Below are 23,040 nucleotides of genomic sequence, written 5' to 3'. Positions count from 1 at the left end.
CCTTACAACCGTGCCTACCATGGTGGCTTTTTTTTTTCTCTTCACCCCTTGGTTGTTTTTGAAGTGCACAATAAACATTTGCCATGAAGGGAGTGTTCTTATTCACCTTTTTTTCCCTTATGTCTTTATTGCTGGGAAAACACTTAAGTGAAGAGCTTTCCAGGGCTACCTTTAAAGTGAAGGCTAAACTTGCAAATGAAAAGGTACGTGCGCTGTAAGAGCATGCATTAGACACTGCAAGGCTTAAACTAACCCCCAAAAATGAGATAGGGTCTTTGCGACCTTAGCATTATAAAAAAAAAAAAAAAAATCCCACCAAGAACATTTAACAACTTTTGGTGGATTTGCTTTTTGTTTTAAAGTATTTTCGTGACGCTGTGCTAGTTTGCTTAGAGATTCAGCAGCAGACCAGGCATAAGGGAGAAAAACGCAGGAGTTTCTAGTAAAATGCTGAAGGCTGGGAGAGATGAACTGACCTGAAAGTGTTGCTTTTTGCTTCTTAAACTTCCCATATCCATGAAGGTATCCTTGCTGTTTTTTCAACGTTGTAGGACTAGGGAAGTTTCTGTGTGAAACCGTCGTTTGGGAGCTGCAGCTGCGGTTATTTAGGGCGGGGGGCTCTGGTGGGCTGTGCTTTGCCTCTATTTGTGTATTAGATCGTCATTTACTGCAGTTATGTTCACTTTGGGGTAGTGATCTGAACTTTTAATTCAACATCGCATGGATTGTACAAGTGTTCCAACAAGGTTCTTTTTTTTTCTTCTTCTGGAGGTTAAGTTCACAGGGTTAGATTGAATGATTGGCCTGTATCTGGAACACTGACCTGGAATTAAAGAGGTCCGTCATTGGAATCTGAGGGTGCTGTGGAAGACTGGTGATGCATTAGTGTATGAAATTGAGTTATAAAAAAAGTGATTATTTTAGTGATGACAGCCTGATTCCATGCTGTCATGAGATATTAGTTTAGTAGAGTTGCCAAGCCATGCAGTTTCTAAATGGAGACACTTTGGAGATTTTTCTTTAAAAAAGAAAATAGCTTACACATTCCTTTTGATTTTCTGTGTATGTATTATCTCAACATCCACTCAACCTATAGCAACCAAATTTTCAGGCTGGTTTTATTTCTACAAAAGGAAGAGTCTGTTTTCTCATGAAACTTATGGGTTTAACATAACATTGAAGAACATTTTAGGAAAAAAGTACTCATATGAATTGCTTTATAATTCTTGTATTACGTGTAAGGTTAGAAACCAGGACTGGCTATAACCTCACACTGCATTTTGGTATTTGCACTCCCACTGCTTCCATATGAAATCAGTACTACAAGTACCACAATGCCATGGGGGCAGCCGCATCATATAGCCAAGCCTGAACAAAGTTCTCCTCAGAAAATTGGGCTGCTTAGCTTTGGGTAGTTTTGGAATGCTATTGGCCCTTGCACTACAGAATTCATTGGGATTGGCGTAAAGAACCTAGAACTCCTTCAAAATATCAGAAAGATGTGATGTCATATTGCTATACTGGTATTTGCTCAGTCTTAATGCTGAATATTTCAAGTCAGCTGAACTTCTAACTTCATTGTACTTTAGAGCTCCTACAATAAAATCTAGTTTTGTAACTTAAATTTTCTTTGAGCATCTCTATTCCTCTACCACTTCTCCCTTCAGGAATTTATGCAAGAAAGTATTGAAACATGAGACTTGCAGGTCAGTGTGAGCTTATAACAAGTGCAAGAATACATGGCAGCGTAAGAGGGTAGCTGCTCAAGGCACACTTGAAACTCAATGCTCTCTTTACTCCGACACACTGAAACATGTGTCGGAGTAAAGAGAGCATCTGGCTGTGTGTGTCATTGCCTTTAGCACAAGAAGTGTAGAGCAGGACCAAGAGAAAAAATACTTCTTGGCATGAAACCAGAGAGAAGAAATGAGGGGGGAAAAAAATAGAGAGACAGTGGGTTGGGGGGAATAAAAATGTGATTGTGCACTGTGTGTAGGGTTTTTTCCCTGACCTTTCATTTTAAACTTTCAGAGGTTTCATAAAGCTCTAAAGGCCTGGCTCAGAAAAGGTTTCTATTACAGGTATAAAATGTGGGAAAATACATGCCTCTTAGCAACTCTTGCACTGTCCTGTTTCATCTGTGCCATGAGGCATTTGTATAGTATCCGGGGCTCCCATGACAGCTGCTGGAAAGTGTCCCTATTAAGAGGTGGCTGCCTAAAGACTGCAAAGCGGTAAAAGCAGGGAATCTTTCTGAAGATCAATACACAATGCGTGTGTGACTCCACCCCGCTGTGTCTGTCCTGCACCGTTGGGGGCCATAAAAGTATTTGTAAGTTCTTTGGGGCAGGAACACTGACTCGCTCTTATCTGATGCCCTTTTTCCAGGGTGTTAATTCTTTTGACTGGGGAAGAAAGGTGTCCTTTCAGGACCCAGGGCAGAGGTGGCTAAACTTCTCTTGGTTATCCCTGGGAGAGGGATAACTTTTACTCTTTCTGTGTGCTGTGGTCCCAAATAGATACTGAACGCATTGGGTTAGTGTCCAGACTTAAGTTTACTGTATAAAATGGTTGCAGATGGCACAATAAATATGCTTCCAGCACCACAGTCTTTTCTCTCCTCAATTATAGTCTTTACCTCTATCTGTACAGGGATCTTTGCATGGGCAAGGGATCCTACCACCCTCCTGGATTAGGTGAGATGGAGGTCCTGGTGGGCAGGAAACCCCTTCCATGGATGGCCAAAAATCCTGTCCTTGCACAGACAGTAATCTCTCTTCTCTCCCCAGGGGCTGAAGACTCCGGATTGGTGTCCTTTAGGATTTTTACAGTTCTTGTACTCACGGTTAGCAGTTCTTCCACTCTTCTTAGTTTTATCTCGGTCTTTGACAATCCTCTGAATCCCTTATGGGAGGGACACCTGGATGCAAGGCTTTCTTACCCTGCTCCACTGCAGGTAGGAAGGGGCAGCTAAAATCTTCCTCCTGGATGTCTAACTTAATAGCCTCTTCCCTTAACCGAATATGTTAACTCAGGAGTTGCTCCCCACAACGGGTCACCACCACTTCTGGGGCAGGTCCTCCCTATCCCTGGGTATCCCAGACCCTATGCCCTGAATCCAAGAAGGACCCAAGTATCCAGTGAGGCTCCTACCATGAAAAATCTCAATATCCTCAAAACAACCCAGAGGGGAATCCAAACAGTCTAGGCCATAACGGCTTCCGATCTGTTCTACAGGCTCTCATGTTTTCATGCTTAGACTACTGTAATTTTCTGTTACTGGGATTGCCATAGTCTTCGCTATGACCGCTTCAGGTGTTGCAGAACGCTGCAGCTAGGGTATTGACGAATCATAACAAGCGGGAACATATTACTCCAATTTTGATTAGCCTCCACTGGCTCCTGATAGCTCAAAGAATTCTATATAAAACTTGCTCCATCCTTTATAAGGCCATCTATGGTCATAAAACTGACTGGTTACATTTTTCTATTCGGATGCACACTCCTCATAGATCATTAAGGTCCGCCAATAAAGGACTTCTTTATGTCCCTTCAATAAATATTGCACATTTAGCCTTATTTTGGGACACAGTAATCTCTATAGCAGGCCCAAGCATTTGGAACACCTTGCCAGCTGAGTTAAGACTCGAAACAGTCAAAAAAAAATTCAAGAAAGGGTTGAAAACGTGACTCTTTGAGCAAGCCTTCTTAGACAGATTACAAGCATAGTTCCAAATTGAGAATTAATTACCTCTGCTGACAGCACTGTATATTTGAATGTTTTAACTGTTTGTTTTATATTCTGCTATTGTATTTGATTGTTTTCCTGTTGATGTATTTTTAATGCCTTAAGGTTTTTGTACACAGTTATGATGTAATTACGAATGATGGTATATAAAATCTTTTAAATAAAAAATAGAGTAGACTGGCAGGACGACCCTCCCATCCCTGGTCAGGAATCCTAGGCTGGGTTAGCCTGTTCCCTCTGACTGGGCCTGAAAAGCCCGAAAAAGCTAAGCTCCTCACTACTTCCTAGTTCTCCAAAATGTATAGGGGACTGCCTCCAGACTCTCAGGAGAGAGCTGTTATAAAGCCTCCTGGGGGATGGCCATTCCCGGGCCTCTAAAAGGGAGGGACTGGAATTTGAATGGGTCCTCCCCCCCCCCATACACTAACCTCATCCAGCTAGCATTCCCAGAGCATACTGGTAACTGAAGAAGGGCTCTCTGTTACACATGCATTGTAGAGTAAAGGCAATAGTCCTAGCCATGGGGAAACCAGTCTCCCACTGCTTGGTATCTACTATCATGGTACAAGTCGAAAGTAAAATCCCATACTCAGAATTAAAATAGTTACTTGCAGAGATGCTGATGGAGTGCCTGCTTTCCAAAGGGAGGGAGGCTTATGCAATCCCTCCTGTGTATGTTTAACCATCAGGAATAACGTGTTGAGGCCATTGAGTGTCCTCTCAATATTAAATTTTCAGGATATATCAGCGTGGTATCTTTTTCCAGATTCACCTGTTCCATGAAAACATGTGCATGATTGTTGGCCCTGATGTGACCATTCTGGAAAGTGTTTGGTTATTTAGTTTTGTTTTTGAGGGGGGGGGGGGGGGGAGTTTTCTACATAAGTCCATGCATTCTGGAAAGTAAGCCCCATTCGTTATGTGTGGAACGTCTAGTTGTAATTGAACTTATTGCATATCTACGGTGCCAGATTGATAGAGCTAGAAACCAAAGTCCTCCATTCCACAGCACAGTTATAGCAAGGGCAGTGGCACTACAAGCTTTCTCATGCTACCCTTCTAATGTACCTGAACCCTGTCCTGGAAGATCTGTCTCCAAGAGGGTAATTCAGCCTCCATGCCTGTGCATTCTTTACCTAAATTTCACATTAAGAGTTCAATGTGGACACTTGTTCATAGGAACCGTTTCTTCTGCTATTTCTCCCTGGGGCAATACTCTGCTGTGTCTTTACTGCCCTACTTGTCAGCTGCGCTCTTCCCAAAGGGGACTTCTAGACATACCCTCTCCACTACAAGCGAGGCTGTGTAATACCAGGGACTGTGCATTCTCGGTTGCAGCGCCCATCCTCTGGAACTCATTTCCTGTACCTTTGAGGCTGGCGGACAGTGTGAAGTCCTTCAAGATTTCCTTAAAAACATGGCTTTTCAGACAGGCATTTTATTAGCCTGTAAGACTTCTTGGATTTTGTCTTTTAATTTCTGATATTTATTTGTTGAGTTTTATATACTGTCATTCGGTGAAGCCATCATAATGGTTTATAAGATTCAAATTGTAATTCTCTTAACAATTGTGAAAAATAGGTATAACAGGATATGTTTATGTTCTGTATTTGTACATGACTTTATGAATGTTTTTTTTATTCTTATAGTTCCTTCTGTACATCGCCTTGTTTATAGGTGACAAATTTTAAATGGAGAACTGTACCAATACCACCAGCTCATTTCACATTGGCCACCTTTTAAGTCCCTATGGGTCTGTGTTGTATTTGAACCCATGACAGGGGTGAAAAACTCCATAACCATGCGCCCATTCCATTAAGTCATTAAGTTCTTGCAAAGTTTTTAAAAAGAGGGGTTGATTCATCCCAACTGGTTTTGACATCCAGGAAGCAAAGCATAGTTAAATATCAGGTTCTCCCAAATAGCTCCTCTTTACAGCCGTAGATATATGGCAGTTGTTCAGTGTGTGTTCAAATGCTGCAAAACTTATTTCCTAGGTCCTAAATGAAAATTTTGGGAGAGGGCAGGAGGTGAGGGTCTGGCTATACTCTTTGCTATTGGGTGAGTGTCTGCCTCCACTCATGCCCCCAAAGGGGTTATTCATCCACCTATACATGGAGCCTCCATGGATTTACTCTAGCTACATCCAGCAAGTATCTGGTATTGCCTATGGGAAAAATATATAGATATTTTTTTCCTGTTTCTTCCTCTTCCATGGAAGCCAGCCTATGCCACACTCAGTTCTTTTATCTGTTTGACTCCAAAATAGTCCTATTTGGAGTCCATTTCTTGCCTCTTTTTAATGAGCACAGTGCTGGCTGCAGTACATCATAGCACTTGAAAAACAGCATTGACACACACAGCATTCATGGTCTCCCAGCATTCATATATCTTTTTCACAATTTCTCTTGGAAGCATGTGCTATCTCATGGGTAGGTCCTCGAGTGCTTCAAACAGGTCAAGTTTTCAGGATAACCACAATGAATGTGCATACGAGAGGGTTGCATTGTCCTGCACCACTGTATGCAATTGTAGCTCATGCATATTCAGTGTGGATATCCTGAAAAACAGAGTTCTTTGCGGCACTTGGAAGACTGGCATTATCTACTCTTGTACAAACACTCGCGGTCTGCACGCAGACCTATCATTCATGCACACCCGTGATTCTTGAAAAAACATAATACCAAATTGCAACCAGAAAAAAAAAAGTTTTTCCTCTTCCCTAGGGTCAAATAAGAAGGAAGCTGCTGAGCTTCCAGCTTTAGGTGGGGTGGGCAATGAGGGTCCTTCTCTCCACCTCCAAGAAACTATTTCCTTCTCTTCCTGCTGCTTCTATAGGGGTAGCATGAAAATAATGAACAGAATGAAAATGTCACTGGTAGTCCCCCCTTTACAGCAAGGGCATGGAATGAGGGGACAGGCAGTGGCACTATGGGTGCAAGTCCATTCCTGAGCAAGAGGGGATTCACTTTTTTAGGTCCTTGGGGTTTACCCACATTTGTTAAAAGTCCAAGACTCTCCACGCTCCTGGATAAGAACATAAGACTTGCCATATTGGGTCAGACCAAAGGACCAGCAAGCCCAGTATCTGGTTTCCAATCCAGATCACAAGCACCTGGAAAGATCCCAAGGGGTAGATAAATACCAAGTGCTTATCCCAAGGATAAGAAGTGGATTTCAACTGCACCTTAATGGTTTATGGACTTTTCCTCCAGGAACATGTCAAAACCTTTTCTAAATGCAGCTCTACTAATAGCTTTCACCACATCCTCTGGCAATGAATTCCAGAGCTTAGTTATGCATTTGAGTAAAAAAAAATATATATTTTCTCATTAGTTTTAAATGTATCACCTAGTAACTTAATTTTATGTACCCTAGTCTTCATCCTTTATGAAAAAAGTAAATAACCAATTCATGTTTACTTGTTCTACTCCACTCGTTTTTATAGACCTCTTATCTTATCTCCCCTCAACTGTCTCTTCTCCAAGTTGAAAAGTCCTAACTCTTTAGCCTTTCATCATAGGGGAATCATTCCATCCCCTTCTCTGTACCTTTTTCTAATTCTGCTATATCTTTTTTTGAGATGTGACCAGAACTACACAGAATACTCAAAATGAGATTGCACCATGGAGAGAGAGAGATATATTGTTTTGTTTTCCATTCCTTTCCTAATCATTCCTACCATCCTATTAGCCTTCTTTGCTGCTGCTGCACACTGAATAGGAGATTTAAACGTATAATCAACAATGATGCCTAGATCCTTTTCCTGAACGGGGCTCCTAATGTGGACTAATGCATTATGTAGCTATAATTTGGGCTACTCTTCTCTAAGTGCATCAGGTCACACTTATCCACATTCTAGTATCCCAGTTTTGCAAGGTCCTCTTGCAATTTCTCACAATCATCTTGTGATTTCGGAACTTTGTATAGCCTCTATTATCAGCAAATTTGATCATCTCACTCATTCTCATTTTCAGGTCATTTATAAATGTTAAAAAGCATTGATCCCAGAACAGATCCCTGGGGCACTCCACTATTCACTTTTCTCGATTGGGAAAATTTACCATTTAGCCCTACTCTCTGCTTTCTGTCTTTTATAGTCAGTTGGTAATCCAGAACAGGACACTGCCTCATCCATGATTTTTTAATTTCCTAAGAAGTTTCTCATAAGGGACTTTGTCAAAGGCTTTCTGGAAATCCAGATACCCTATATCAATTGGCTCACCTTTAACATGTGGATAATGTAGCAGATTGTTGAGGGATGACTTCCCTTGGCTAAATCCATGTTGGTTTGTCCCATTAAACTATGCCTATATATATGTTCAGCAATTTTACTCTTTATGATAGTTTAACATTTTGCCTATCACAGACATCAGACTTGCTGGTCTGCAGTTAGCTGGATCACCCCTTGATCCCTTTTTAAAAACAGGTGTTGCATTGGCAACCCTCCAGTCTTCAGGTGGAAGCAAGTATGCCCCCAAAAGCCTTTCAGTGGCTGCCTCGCTTTGTATTAAGATGCAAATAGCAGGCAGGGGTTTTAATGATGTACCTGCAAGGTTCCCACAACCCACAGTAAGAAAGATACCTTGGAGGTGGCACTATATATCCACAAGGATCCCAGGCCCTGTAGACTGCAGTGGTGCAGGATGATGACTTCCATAGGGATCCCAGGCCCCACTGGCAGAAAAAGAATCCTGCAGAGCGAAATGAGGCTGTGGATTTCCCACACCCCACAGGCAAGAAGAAAAAGACGACCTGATGGGTGGGGTGTAAGAGAAGGGAGGGGTGGGTGAGCAAGTGAATAGGAATAGAAGGGGGTGAGAGGGAAGCAGATGTGAGTGAAGAGTGAGAAGTAAAGAGGAGAAAAGGATAAGAAGTAGAGCAACACTGTATGGGGCAGTTGTGAATGGGAAAGAGTGCAGGACCAATGGAAGCGCTAGGTGGCTGCCCAGAGCACCACAGTTTTGAGAACAGCACATCAGTAGCAGGACTGCAGTGATTGCAACTCCTTGTTCACCTAACCCTCCTGTGCATGGGAGAGGAAGTTGTCATGTGGGCCTGGCGGGTAGGAAGGAATAGGTGTAATTGCAGCAGCTAGAAGAAACCAGATCGGCATTGGCCTATGTGGTTAAGAGAGAATTAGGAGCAGCCTCAGCCCATGCACCGGAGAGGAAAGAGGAGTCCCATTGGTTGAAAGTTAAGGCTGCTACTGCTGCTTGTGTGTTCCAGAAAGGGAGGAGAATGAATGAAAGTGCATATGTGTAAGACTGAACATATGTTAGTGTATGTATATGAGAGAAAATGGACAAAGTTTGTGTAACCCCCCACTAATCCAGAACAATCTCAGGGTGACTAGAAATCAAGTTTCCAGATATGGAGAGCAGGGAATTTTAAAAATCTTATTGGTCTTAATTTTTATTGTATGTTATCTGTCTGTTTTGAAATATTTTATCATCTTTTAAAATACTTCAGCTGTTTTGAATTTATTTTTATTAGTATGATTTTTATATTTCCTGATTTTGTTTTATGAGCCATGGTGGTGATTGTTTTTCTACTGATGCGATTGCTGCACTTTTCAATTCAGTTTTTATCTGCACATTTCTATTTAATTTATGATCACTTTATTCTGTATTTGGTGAATGTGTGTGGCGGAGATGTGGTATTTTGCTAGTGTAGTTTCTTTGTAGGGATCTACAGCAGCCTTGCTTGCTTGTTTTCTTAATATGAGGTATATTGATGTTTTAGGCTTGGTGTTTGCCATGTTGACTTTTCATGGGTAGGGTTTTTCCAGTTTGAATGTTGGCGATTTATAGCCTTTTTGGTATAATAGGTTTACTATCTTGTAATTGTAGTTCAGTTTATTCATGACTTTCTGAAGGCCAAGTCCAAACTCAATATGCATTACAGTACACCTAATGCCATATAGATTCCAAATGCCTTCCCCCCCAGGGTTTCCTCGTTGGCCTCACAGCAGTGCATATAAATATAATAGCTTTTGCTCCTAGAGTTTTTCCCAAGGAGGAAAGAATCCTTGCCTAGAGTGAGAATTCCAGTTAACTTGCTGGAAAGGGATCTGGAAATCACAAAGCTGCCTGCTGTGTTTTGGGTTTTTTTTCCCCCAAGTAAGGAGTTTTCGTTCTGATTCTTTCAGTACCAAAAAGGTGCTAAATCACTAGGGGTCCGATGCAATAAACGGGTGCTGAACAGTCAGCGCCCGCACTCTTAACGCGCGCATGGTGCCCCAAAGGGGGGGGGGGGGCGCCATGCAATATTTAAATTAGGGGGTCGCGCTAGGAAGGAGGAGTTAGGGTCGCTTGCGCGACCTTAGCGCCTCCTTCTAGTGCCTCGCTGCGACTGCCAGTATTGAAAACCAATGCCGAGTTTACTGGCGTTGGTCTTCATAATTCTGTGGTCTGCAGGATTTTTTTTTTTACTTTAAAAAAAAAAAGTACAGAAAAGTAGGTTGTTTTTTTTTTTTTTTTCTGTACTTCTTTTCAATGCGCTCAGCTATTAACGCCTGCTCCAGGCAGGCGTCAATATCTGAGCGACAAATGTGCGTCTGAGACGCACATTTATCTTTTTGCATTGGGAGTGAATGATTAATAGGCTCATTTACGTGCATTTGCATGTGACGAGCGCTCTCTCATTCACTCCGTGTTAGACGTGGGTAAAATAGGCGCTAATCCCCCTTATTGCATTAGGAGATTTATTAGCGCCTAATTTACCCGCGTCTAACTGCTCGTTAAGAGGGCACTCGGCATATTGCATCGGCCCCTAGGGGAGAAGAGGATTGTGTATCCATACGGTACACTAGCTTAAGAAGAAAGGAAAGGAGACCACCCTACAAAGAAGCAGAGTCTTTGAATTTCAGGCGCCATGGGGGTTATCCTAATATTTACAAGAAATCTCAGATTCTGTTTCAATGGGGGTGGCTCAAGGCAGATTGGTGCTCGAGGTAAGGGATGAGATAGTATGCTCTCCCCTCCAAGGTGTGGTACAGGTCAAATCACTTAGGGTGCCAAGCGGTATGTGCTTGTGTGTGTGTGGGCGGGGGGGGTCTGGCCCTCTTGATTTTGAAATGCTGGTGAAGGAGGGAGGGACCAGGGTTCCCAGAGGAATGGCAGATAGAGCATCAGTCGTAATATTTTATGAGGCTGGCCACTTTGCCACACTTTCAGAAACCCTGCCTGCCTCCCACCCTTCCCCAGCATTTGCCCGCTGGGAGATGGGTGAATGGTGAGGGTGCACACTCTTTCTCAAGGCCAGTGTGAGGGTATTAGGTGTCCTAGTGAACCTTAAATCCTTGTGCACGCTCCCCCCAGCCCTCATCACACACACAAATTGATGCATTTATAATAAATTTTACATAAAGGACAAAGAACTGGTGAGTAATAATCACTTATAATCTGTATATTATACTATCCACCCATGGAGAACCTCCCCATGTCCAGGACCTTGGGACTTTGCATAGCTATATTTTTCCTTCTGTAAAGCATTGTATCACCTTTCTCTTCCAAAAATAGGGAAACAGCCTACAGATCACTGACCTGAGGGAAGAAACGTGCATACAAAGGGTAACTGTCTCATTAAAATATAATAGGATAGTAAGTAGTGTCAGATAAAGGCCAATTGGCCCATCTAGACTGCCCAGGATTTCTAGAATGCATGAACAAAGAAGGAACAGCAGAGAGAAGACTTGTAATGTAACCAAAGAAGGACAAGGATTAGCAGCAGGAACTCATCGGGGGAACACCAACAGTGTGTGACTTTTCCCATTGTATGCGATGGAGGCCTGTGCCCAGATCACAGAAATGAAATGCTGCTACAGCGTGTGTGCACCCAAACGAGCAGAACAAAAATGGACAGGAGGGGCATTCACTCGGGGAAAAGTTGGACCAAATGATGTACAGAAACAAGACCGAAGAAGGCGGCCATTGTCATGCTAGCATGCAAAATGGAGCTATCGCATGGCATGGAAAGAGCCTTTCAGCTGCATACTGTAGCCCACTCTCACTTTTCTCAATTTAAGTAGTACAGGGAGGAGGGGGGAACCGTTAACATCAAGCAGCCACCTCTTTTTCTCTTCCACCAGGATTCTTCAAGATGGAGTTTGGCTGCAGATTTCTGCAGTTGTGAAGAGGAGAACAAATCCAGTCTCTCTCCTGTGTGCTTACTACTTCTAAGCATGCAATGACTACGGCTCTTGGTAGCTATAAACAATTCAACACTGTAAAGTAATTGCAATAGACGCATTTTTACTGAGCCAATCCAACAAGAAAAAGTAACTTTTACATTTTAGTATGAATATGCATGGATTAATACAATTTTCACAAAATGAAGTTTAGAATACTCTGCTAACATTGGAATATTTAAACTTGCAATCATATGATGTTGCTGAGCTAGATTTCTTGGCTCTGTAGGTAAATACCAGTTCAATTTGGCATGAGTATATGTGCACAAGTTTTTCAAATGCAGACCTACTCTCTCCAGGTGGAATTGTCTCCTGCAGAGCTGAAATTTCAAACAGTAGGGAGATGGGCAGTTGCTCCTCTGGCAGCTTTCTTCTCAGCAACTCCAGGATGCCCCTTCCAAACAAATATTAGGGGTTTTCCATAGTCTATTCAGAGATGGGTTAGCTTTTGAAATGACTTCCACAGTAGTCCCCCTTTGCTTGTCTGCTTATGCAACTAACTCTCAGGCAGACAAGAGACCACTAGTGATTTGCAAGCTTTGTGGAAGCCTTAAAGGGGCCCTGCTTTTATTAGTTTGTCAGAGTGGGAATTCACAATAAGTGTTATGCGAACACATACCAGATTCCATGATGAACGACGACAGCTATTTACAGGAAAATACTTGTAGGGTGGATCACTTCCAACAGTCACAGCTGGTCCTCCATGTTTTTGGACAATTCTACATAATTCAGTGGCATCCTTCATCTGCTTTATGCCAGCTAATATATTTGCTGGGTGAGTGAACAATGGAGAATAAACATGTAGCTGGAAACAAGTGTGTGTGTGTGTGTGTGTGTGTGATTTTAATATTCTTTGATCACATATTTGCCTTCTATTCAAGCATTTCCTCATGTCCAACAGCTTGCTGAAGCATTGGCACCTTGCTTTCTGATTTGTAATCAGTATGTCTTGTATGTGAATACTGTAGTTTTGTCCATTGATTGCTGTGGAACTTGGTAGTAATGATGTTTTGTTTTGGGGTTTGTTTGTGGTTTTTTTTTAAGTATACAAATGGAGGCAGTGTGGAAATGAATGTGGTAATTGTATCTTATGATCTCAAGTTAGTGAAATAGTGTGATAAGGTGGTGGCTAGAGCCAGAGAAATGCTAGGGAGAGGCATAACCAGTAGGAAAAAAAAGATGATAATGCCTCTGTATAGATCACTCTGGGGGACCTCAACTGGAGTATTTTCCAGTTCTAAAGACTAGATCACCAGAAGCTGCAGGTAGTCCAGAGGAGAACTACCAAAAGTTCTGAGATATGAGATGTGACCTAACTGTGTGTGTACCCTAAAAGAGAGATGGGGATATGATAAAGTGATGTACTGAGAGAACTTTTTTTCAGCTGGAAAAAATATTTGCTAAAACTGGGTTGCATGGTGTGAAGCTCTAATATCAGAAGATTGTAGGTAAAAACAGTAACCAAGTTCAATAAAGCATGGAAGAAGCACAAAGTATCTCTAGTTGCAAAAAAGTGAAGAGAAAGCCAGAGATAAAGTGGAGTCTGTGGCATGGTTGGTTGGCTGCTTGCTCTTAGGATTGTAATGCTCAGTGGCTTCACTTGCTTTTTCTATACAGAGCTGATATCAGCAGAGCATGCAATTACAGGGGAGTGAGGCACCTCCTTTTAGTCAGTGACTCGCAATCGGCAGAGTCCCAAATGTCCCATTTTCACTGTTTGTCCTTCTGTGCAGCCTCTGCTTCTGCTCTGAATCCAAAGTATTTGTATTTGCCAGCCTGAGTCTTGGTCTTTCATCTCTTTTCCAGCTTCAAAATGAGTGAACCACCCCCATAATCTTAAACTGACTGTTTACCTGTTCCTAAACCGTTTAGTCTTTGTATGCAGGAATCTTATATTTTATTTCTCAGACTTCAGAAAGTAATATAACATTTTTGTTGACTTTGTAGGGAAAGTTTGTTCAGCGAATTGAAAAGCAGAGGCAGCTGGGTAAGAAATGAACTTCATGTGATGTTTGTATGCTAAATACTTTAATGCCTATGAAATGGAATATATTTGAAAAAGTATAAAATTGTTATAAATTTGCCTCTTTCAGAGCTGTAGATTCCCCCATCCCCTGTTAAAAAGGAGATACTGTATGTCCTTTTGATTACTTAGTTATCTGATAGAAAAAAAACAAACCTGCAAATATTCTGCTGCTTTTGGGCTTCTAGCTGGGGCTAGACCAGCATGAGCCTTCATTTGCAGCTATCCTGTGTGTTTTGTTTTTTTCTACCCATTTAAGCAAGTCATAACATTCCTCTCCCAGCAGCCTCAGTCTGCAGCTCCCTCCCTTCAAAACCCAATACACTCAGTCAAGTCTGTCCAGCAGATATGGCTTTTGCATAACAAGAGTCATCCCCATCCCCTCCAGGGACACAATGCTAGATCTGCAGTATCCTCCGCTCTGGCCAGCCTGAGAAGCATGAGCTGGGCTTGCGAATTGAAACCAGGTCTCCTGCAAAGCGCTGCCACTGTTGGTCTGCCCACTCTGTTTTACAGCTGGGAGATTGGCATCCCCTCTCTCCCTCAGTTTTTCCTCACCAAATTACCCTCTTGTGCATTTCCAAGCTTGGCATAAATTCTTTGGTAATGAACCTGCCTTTATTCTTCTATTGAATTGCATACAACCATGCTTGCTCTGTACTATGCAGTCCATAACTCACTGGACCCAAGTACTAAGTTATTCATGTTTGCATCTCTTAATTTTATTAATTAACTGCATCTTATCATGAGAAGTCTTAACTATCACAGTAGTACTTGCATACCACTCAAACACTGGACGGAGGATCCTTGTCCTTATGCCACTTGCTCATTACACCTAGTCCTCTAATAGCTTCTCAATCTGTTTACAATTGTATTTATTGGAAGGGCTGGAGGAGCGCAGTCCCAGAGGCCCGTGAAGATAATATGGGCGCCGGGCTCACTCCTCCGGTTGGCCGCGGGTGGACGGTTAGTGCCATTCAAATTTTGGTGCGTCTGAGCCGCCCCTCGGGACCCGGCAGGATCTGGTTGGTCGGCCCCGATGCACCAGAGGAGGAATAATTGATAAGGCTGGGTGGAGCTATAAAAGGGGGTGGCACCCAGTTGCTCTGCCCCCTTTTGGCTTGCGCTGCCATGGTGATCCCCTCCCTTCCTCCCTCTTCTCTTGTTATGGGGTAATGTTGTTTGTTGCAGCTTGGGGGGGGGGGGGGGTATGGAGCCATTACTCTTTTGGGGGCGGGGTGTAGAGCAAGGAATCCGCTAGGTGGCGGACTTTCTTGTCTCTGGCTTAGTTTCATGTGACGACTCGGTTCAGCCACATGGTTGGGGGCTGTGGTGGGGGTCCCCGTTTAGCGGTGGGAGGCCGCTGGATATTTGCGGCTTTGGTGGCTTGCGAAGGGGGCGTGGCAGATGATTCCTTGGGGTGGGCACTTGTGATGACAACTTGGCTCTGGTGTTTGTTTGTTTGATGTTAGCAATAAAGCTGCGGCCTTGTTTAACTCCAGTTTTGTCTGTGAGTGATATTTATTAGTTATGTAAATAACAGCTGGAAGGAGCTGAGGGGGAGGGGCCATCAGTACCGGCTGCCAATATTTAAATTTATATTCCACTGCACCACTATGTATGACTTATAACTCTTTTTACTCTGTTTTCTTTGCCACCCCCAACATGTTGTAAATCATGCTGCACAGTACTACTCATGTACTAAGGAACTGGAACTACTTGTATACTATGATCCATATTCTGTCCATTGTAGACCCAATTACTTGTAATACGCTGTGAACTCTTGTTGGAAAAGTGTGATCTATTTGTTTAATTGTATTGTCTGACCATTTGATTGTGTTCTATGTACCCAACCCCCAATATTGGAGGGTGTGGGCTAGAAATGATTTAAATAAGTGTAGCTGCGGCAGCCTGGCACACCAATCGGCTGCTTGCACTTTGCTTTAGTGGATGACCCAGCTGAAGAAGAACTGAAAGAGAGAGAGAGACCCATGCTTAGGCTGAAAGCAAGGAGCATTCTTGCTCCTCATCTAAACTGGTTGAGCTTCCCTGTTCCCTTTCCTTATACTCCCTCTCTCAGCTTTATAATGTTAAGTCATCCAGCTGTTGCCTCTGTTCTCTTTTCTGAATACCGAGATTCCCGTGGTCCTCGTTGACTTAACGTTTTGCATTGCTGGACAACATCTCTTGCCTTATTTCTGTGGACCCCAGCCTGTGCCACTGCTGCTGCCTGCTGCTCGATGCCTGCTTCCTTCCCCCAGGTCTTCAGTCATGACCTAGCCACTTTAGACTCATGCCATTCCGGGGTTTTCTCTTTTCCTACTGACTGCTGTTGCTGGTGTCACCTTTTCTTCCCCCCCCCTCCCCCCCAACTGCAGGAAATCTGCCTGCAGAGTGTGCTGATAGAGCCACTGTTCATAGTCTCATCTACCCTGCTGCTCCTACTGTTTTTTTTCCTGCCACTCAGTGCCTCTGTCTCTACCTATGTCTTCCTATGGCTCTACAGAGCTGCACCACCATTGTCTTCTTTGACCTGGACTGATGCCACGGCTACCTGCTTTCACCTCTGCCTCTGTCTTCTGGCAGCTTTGCTTAGTGCTAGTGCTTACAGCCATGCAAGTATCAGCTCCTGCAATCACACCGGGAGGAGACTGCACCAGTGCAGAAGGTAGGATGAATATGGAGAGAGCACAGGATGTAAGAGTGAGGATGCTGGTGAAACATCAACAAAGCAACTTTTCAGTATATTTGTGAGATCTTCCAATGAAGATTGGATTCCTTGTTCAGGTGGTGGTGATTCTGCATCTTCCTCTAGCACCAGTATGTGCTCTGCCTGAACCACAGGAGACCCATTGGACACTAAGGATATGATGGAACACAAATTGGATCTTGTCTCTAGAGTCTCAGTCCTTAAGCAAAAAGCTGCAAGATTGGCAGGGCCTTTAATAAGTGGTGGATATCTGAGTATCTTGTAGATAAAGACATGGTCTAGAGAGATGAACAGGGAGTGCTGCTCGCAGGTTTTTAAGGTCTACTCCTTGGAAAAACTGCAGCTTTCTCCTGAGTGAGGATGCAGATTCACTCACAGTCTTCCAGCATGAGAGCAGAGTGAGTATGCTGGGGAAAATATAGCTTGCTCCTCAGATACACTGTTCGTCGAATGCATCTTTGAAGCCAGAGATGCTAATGGAGCATGCATCAACTTTTAAGCAGACCAATGCGCTGCACTTTGGAGGCTTTGAAGCAGTGTGCTTAGACTGCTTTGAATAGCTGTGCTTTGGCTCCAAGTCATGCTCTAAAGTGTCTGGCTTCACACTCTGACACACTGATGTGGGCTAATTCAAGTACATTGAGTGTTCATCTACTGGTGCCTTCAGGCACCAGTAGATGAACTTGCTTCCTGAGGCTTCTTTGACACAGCAAACATTTGTATGAGGAGTTTTCGCTTATGCACTGGTGCAGGCCAGGGATCCAGCACAGGACAGTCCAAAAGAGGTGTTTATACAGATCCTTCGTTTACTCCCATTCCCAGTGAGGCAGATGAAACTGTGCTTCTGGAAGAAGTTGGAGCATAATCATCCTGCGCTTGACGAAACTGGTCAGTCTTGGCCACTTCGGTTCTTTGGGCCTGCAGGATATCCATCCAAAGACTAGACAATTTGGCTGATCATGGTCTGGCCCTAGACAATGACAGAATTTGGCACGAGTATTGGTCACTTACATAAGCTGTCTGCATTCGCAGACCTTGAAGCCAGTCACTGTAATCTTTGCTGATATTCTGGAAGGATCCTCCAAACTTTCCTATTGTCGTTTATTTTTTTGGTAGCACTGAAAAATGCTGTTTGGCCTCTGAGGAAACTTGAAGACAAGGTAAAACGAATATTGAGGGGGAGAGAATGAGACCGGGTCAGACAAAAAAGACTGACGGCATGGAGGCAATCCTTGCATGGGAACTCTGCCAGCTTGGAGAGAGGAGTCCATCTGGTGCCACTGGATGATGTCATCCACAGGTTATGGCTAATTCAGCCTGCTTATCAACGAAAAAAGTCATCCCTCCGTCTGTGGCTGCACGGATCTGAAAGAGGAGGAGACTTCTGCTGATTAGTTCCAAGGGGGGGGGGGGGGGGGTGGGGGGTGTAGGAGAAAATGAGAAGTTAGTGTGTGTGTGTGTGTGTGTGTGTGTGTGTGCACAAAATCTTCCCCTCCCCCCAACCATGACAATCTCAGAGTGAGAGAAAATGAAAATTTCTTAGGTAAGTGTATGTAGCAGTTCTGTGAGATACTGCATTGGGCAATTTTGTAATGGGTCGAACATTATTTATTTTATTTATTTTTAGATTTTTATATACCGGTGTTCCTATATGAAATAAAGATCACATCGGTTTACGTTGAAACAGAACATGAAAATTGCCAAAAGGCATTACATAGAACAAGGTTATGAAACTTGGAACAGTGTACATAAGTTCAAAATTTAACAATAACGTTGTAACATTGATGACCAAAAGATAAAGGAGAAAAAAAAAAAAAAGACTTAAACAATTAAGTTGACAGGTCTTATTGAGCATAAAATTATAACGTATAAGTGAGAAAGTCTCAAGTGTCCTGCAGCAAGAGATTAGATACCGAAGTAGGTAGTGGTATGGAAAATGGGGGTTTGTGAAGAAGATATGTTCTTGCTGGTTGGAGGGGAAAAAATGATGATCATGGTCCTGGAAAAGCTTGGCTAAAGAGCCAGGTTTTAAGTTTTTTTTTGAATGAAGAGTGGCAGAACTCAAGCCGAATGTCTGGTGGGAGCGCATTCCATTGAATGGGGCCTGCTGTAGATATGGCACGTTTATGATGCGAGGATTTTGTTGAAGGTACATAGAGTGTGCCTTTATATGCTCCTCTGATGGGCCTAGAGGAGGAGTGAGGGCGTAGTTGGTTACATAGTTGAAGAGGAGAGATATTGTGAATGGATTTATGAATTACGGTGAGTACTTTATATAGGATCCTTTGCTTTATAGGCAGCCAGTGGAGGAGCTTGAGAATGGGGGTGATGTGATCTCTTTTATTCGTATTGGTAAGGATTCTGGCTGCAGAGTTCTGTAGCATTTGGAGGGGTTTGATGGATGAATATGGAAGGCCAAAGAGAAGCGAATTGCAATAGTCGACTTTTGATAGAATAATGGCTTGTAGGACCATTCGAAAATCGTTGAAATAAAGAAGAGGCTTCAATTTTTTTAAGACTTGTAACTTATAAAAACAGTCTTTGGTGGTTGTGCTTATGAATTTTTTAAAATTGAGCTGATTGTCTAGCATGATACCTAGATCTCGAACATGTGGTGAGTGATTTAATATGGGAGTGGATGAGTTGAGTAGGTCAGCTGGGTTTAGAAGTTTGATGTTGATGTCTTGATTGATGATTAGGATCTCAGTTTTGTTGTTGTTAAGAATGAGGCAAAGGCTGGAGAGAAGATGATTGATCTGTTGCAAACAATTGTTCCAGTGAGCCAAGGTTTTTTGTAAGGATTCTGAGATTGGGATGAGTATCTGGATGTCATCCGCGTAGAGATAGTGAGTTAGGTTTAGTTTAGTAAGTAGATGACATAGAGATAAGAGGTAAATGTTGAAGAGGGTAGGGGAAAGGGAGGAACCCTGAGGGACCCCCCGGTTGGAAGGGATCGGTTGTGATTCTTGTTGTTAATCTTTACTTTGAATTGTCTATTTGCTAGGAAGGATTTGAACCAGCTGAAGACTGTTCCTTTAATGCCTATATCTGCCAGACATTTTAATAGAGATGAATGGTTGACAGTGTCAAAGGCTGCAGAGAGATCTAGTAGTATCAAAAGATGTGGTTATTTTTTGTCCATATTAGATAGAATAGAATCGGTAAGAGAGATAAGGAGAGATTCAGTGCTTAACGATTTCCGAAAGCCATACTGGGAAGATACAAGAATGTTGTTTTCTTCCAAATATTCAGATAGTTGTTTATTGACTATCTTTTCCATAATTTTGGCGATCAATGGCAGATTAGCTATTGGGCGGAAGTTAGCTGGATCTGTGGTTGGAAGGTTAGGTTTTTTAAGTAGAGGTTTGAGAATGGCTAATTTAAGTTGGTCAGGAACTAGACCCTGGGAGAGAGAGCAGTTAATGATGTCTGCAATTGGTTTTGATATGGAGTTTCTTATTGCGATGAGAAGGTTAGTAGGAATTGTGTCTAAGGGATGAGATGACGGTTTCATTTTTTTAAGTATGTTTTCTATCTCAAGTGCTGAAGTGGTCTCGAAAGTTTCCAGCGTTGTATTTAGTTGAGGTGAGGTAATGTGAGGGAAAGGGGGATATGAAAAAGATGATGAGAAAGAGATAGTCAGTTTGTCAATTTTATCCTTAAAGTATTCTGCTAGTTCTGATGCTTTGAGTGCTTGATCATCAGGAATGGTAGGAGGTGATGGTTTAGTGAGAGCTGAAACGTAGGAGAAAAGTGCTTTTGAATCAAATATGAAATGATGTATTTTTTTTGAGAAAAAATCTCTCTTTGTTCTCAGTATGGTGATCCTATAAGCATTGAGGGAGGTTTTATAAATAGCTAATGTTGTGGGGGATGGGTTTCTCCTCCAAGTGTGTTCTTTATTTCTTAGCTCTTGTTAAAGCAGCTTCAGTTCTGGGGTGAACCAGGGTTTCCTGTTGTCTGGCGAAGGTTGTACTACTTTTGTGATGGAAGGGCAGGTAATGTCTGCGATCTTTTTGGTGATGTTGCACCATGAGGTGGTGGCTGTAGATGCGTTGGAGAGATCGAGATGTGATAATTCATTAGTGAACTGATTGATGAGAAGGTCTGTAGAACAAGGTTTCCTGAATTGAATAGTGTTTTTTGGGAACGAAAGTGGAGGATGTTGTGAAAGCTTGAAGGTCGTGTTGATGATTTGATGGTCCGACCAAGGGACAGGTGAACATGTGATTGTATTTGTGTTTGAGATGCACTGATTAATGAAAATAAGGTCTAAAGTGTGACCTGCTTTGTGGGTAGGGGCTTTTATAATTTGTGTGAAGCCCATGTAGTTGAGAGCAGAGAGTAGGGTAACACAATTTGGGGATTGTGGTGAAGCATCGACATGTAAGTTGAAATCACCCAGTAAGATGGCAGGTTTGTCTGGGTTGAAGTATTTGGCAGAGAGTTCAATGACTGGTGAAGGGTCAGAATCTAAAGATCCTGGTGGAGCGTAGATTAGGCCAATTTGTAAATGATCAGATTTAAAGAAAGAGAGCTCTAATTTTGATGTGGTATATGAATGTTGTAAAGATATTCTTAGACCTTTCTTGGCTGCGAGAAGCAGACCTCCTCCCTTTCTTTTGGTTCTAGGTATGGAGAAAAAATCATAAAGCTGAGTTGGTAGTTGATTTAACAGAGCTAAATCTGAAGGTTTAAACCACGTTTCTGTGATTGCACAGATATCTGGGTTTACTTCAGTAAGGTAGTCGTTTAAGATATGAGTTTTTTTTGAAAGTGATTGAGCATTGAATAGAGTAAGAGATAACAGAGAAAGGCCGAGGAATTGTGTGATTGGTGAAATCATTATTGGAATTAGCCTTTGATGACGGTTGTAGTGTTGTGGGAGAGGCTTAGTTTGATGTTTACGTTGATTCTTGATGATTGGTATGGAGTATTCGCCATGGCAAACATGGTGATGTATAGGGATAGGGAAACCAAGAAGCATGTTGATCTGTTTGTGTGGTATAGAGAGAATATTAGAGGCTTACTCGAGTGCTCCAAAGAAGATGAAGATTCAAGGGCCAGTAAACTGGCTTATTATTGACCCGAAGCTGGCTTTAGGATCAGGGAACACTATCTGTTGAGGTTCCAGGGTTTGTGGAGATTTTGGATTACAATTTCAATTTGTTTTCCTGTTGATGAATAAAGCTTGGGATCTATTCTCGTCTCCCTTACACGAATCAGCTGACTTGAATCTTGTTGCCAATGTAATTTATAGATTTAAAGATGATATGCTGAATTCTAATCAAGGTATGAAAGGAGAATTAAGCAGATAATGAAAAAGAGTATGATCTCAGGGGCTGCACGAAGGGGCGCACAAAGGGGCAAGCCCCTTTGTCGCGCGCCTTTGGCGCGCGACGCCGGAGAGATGTGAAATTTAAAATCCCTCTCGTCTCCCCGATTGGATGGTAAGTCTGGAGGGAGGGACTTAGCTGTTGTGCTGTGATGCTGTCTGTGCGATCGCAGATCAGGCTCGCCGGGGGGAAGGGAACAAAAAGGCCTTACCCCGACGGGTCTGGGCGCCGATCGCGCAGGCCTTCCTCTTGCAGCGGCAGCAGAAGCGGTAGCGGAAGCGTCAGCAGCAGCGGCGGCCTCAGGTTGTTATTGTCAGCGGCGCCGGAGAGAGGTGAAATTTAAAATCCCTCTCGTCTCCCCGATTGGACGGTAAGTCTGGAGGGAGGGACTTAGCTGTTGTGCTGTGATGCTGTCTGTGCGATCGCAGATCAGGCTCGCCGGGGGGAAGGGAACAAAAAGGCCTTACGCCGACGGGTCTGGGCGCCGATCGCGCAGGCCTTCCTCTTGCAGCGGCAGCAGAAGCGGATAGCGGAAGCGTCAGCAGCAGCGGCGGCCTCAGGTTGTTATTGTCAGCGGCGCCGGAGAGAGGTGAAATTTAAAATCCCTCTCGTCTCCCCGATTGGACGGTAAGTCTGGAGGGAGGGACTTAGCTGTTGTGCTGTGATGCTGTCTGTGCGATCGCAGATCAGGCTCGCCGGGGGGAAGGGAACAAAAAGGCCTTACCCCGACGGGTCTGGGCGCCGATCGCGCAGGCCTTCCTCTTGCAGCGGCAGCAGAAGCGGTAGCGGTAGCGTCAGCAGCAGCGGCGGCCTCAGGTTGTTATTGTCAGCGGCGCCGGAGAGAGGTGAAATTTAAAATCCCTCTCGTCTCCCCGATTGGATGGTAAGTCTGGAGGGAGGGACATTAATTGTTTAATGTCCCTCTGGAGGGAGGGACATTAAACAATTCAGGTGCTTAATGATAAAATTGAGTATACTAGCTAATGCCTATTATCTATTGCAATAAAGAGGTTCTCTTAAGAATTCCATACA

At 43.2% G+C, this 23,040-nt stretch overlaps 1 protein-coding gene across 8 annotated transcripts in view; it reads left to right on the top strand.

Moving 5' to 3' along the window:
• The window catches only part of LOC115087033, a 139,883-nt gene continuing 116,843 nt past the window's right edge, over window positions 1–23,040 (top strand). For 2 of the 8 annotated variants that reach the window (XM_029593683.1, XM_029593682.1), the window contains exons 1-2: window positions 1–203; window positions 13,887–13,926. In XM_029593683.1, the coding sequence (XP_029449543.1) occupies window positions 84–203; window positions 13,887–13,926 (160 nt within the window). In that variant the 5' untranslated portion in view covers window positions 1–83. Of the gene's footprint in view, window positions 204–448; window positions 523–13,886; window positions 13,927–23,040 lie in introns of those variants that run through there. The other 6 variants (XM_029593676.1, XM_029593680.1, XM_029593677.1 and 3 more) reach the window with 5 other exon arrangements.

Source organism: Rhinatrema bivittatum, chromosome 3 (assembly GCF_901001135.1).
Source record: "Rhinatrema bivittatum chromosome 3, aRhiBiv1.1, whole genome shotgun sequence".
NCBI classification, from domain to species: domain Eukaryota; kingdom Metazoa; phylum Chordata; class Amphibia; order Gymnophiona; family Rhinatrematidae; genus Rhinatrema; species Rhinatrema bivittatum.
Note: the sequence above shows the minus strand (reverse complement) of the source record. Positions and strands in the feature narration are given on the sequence as shown.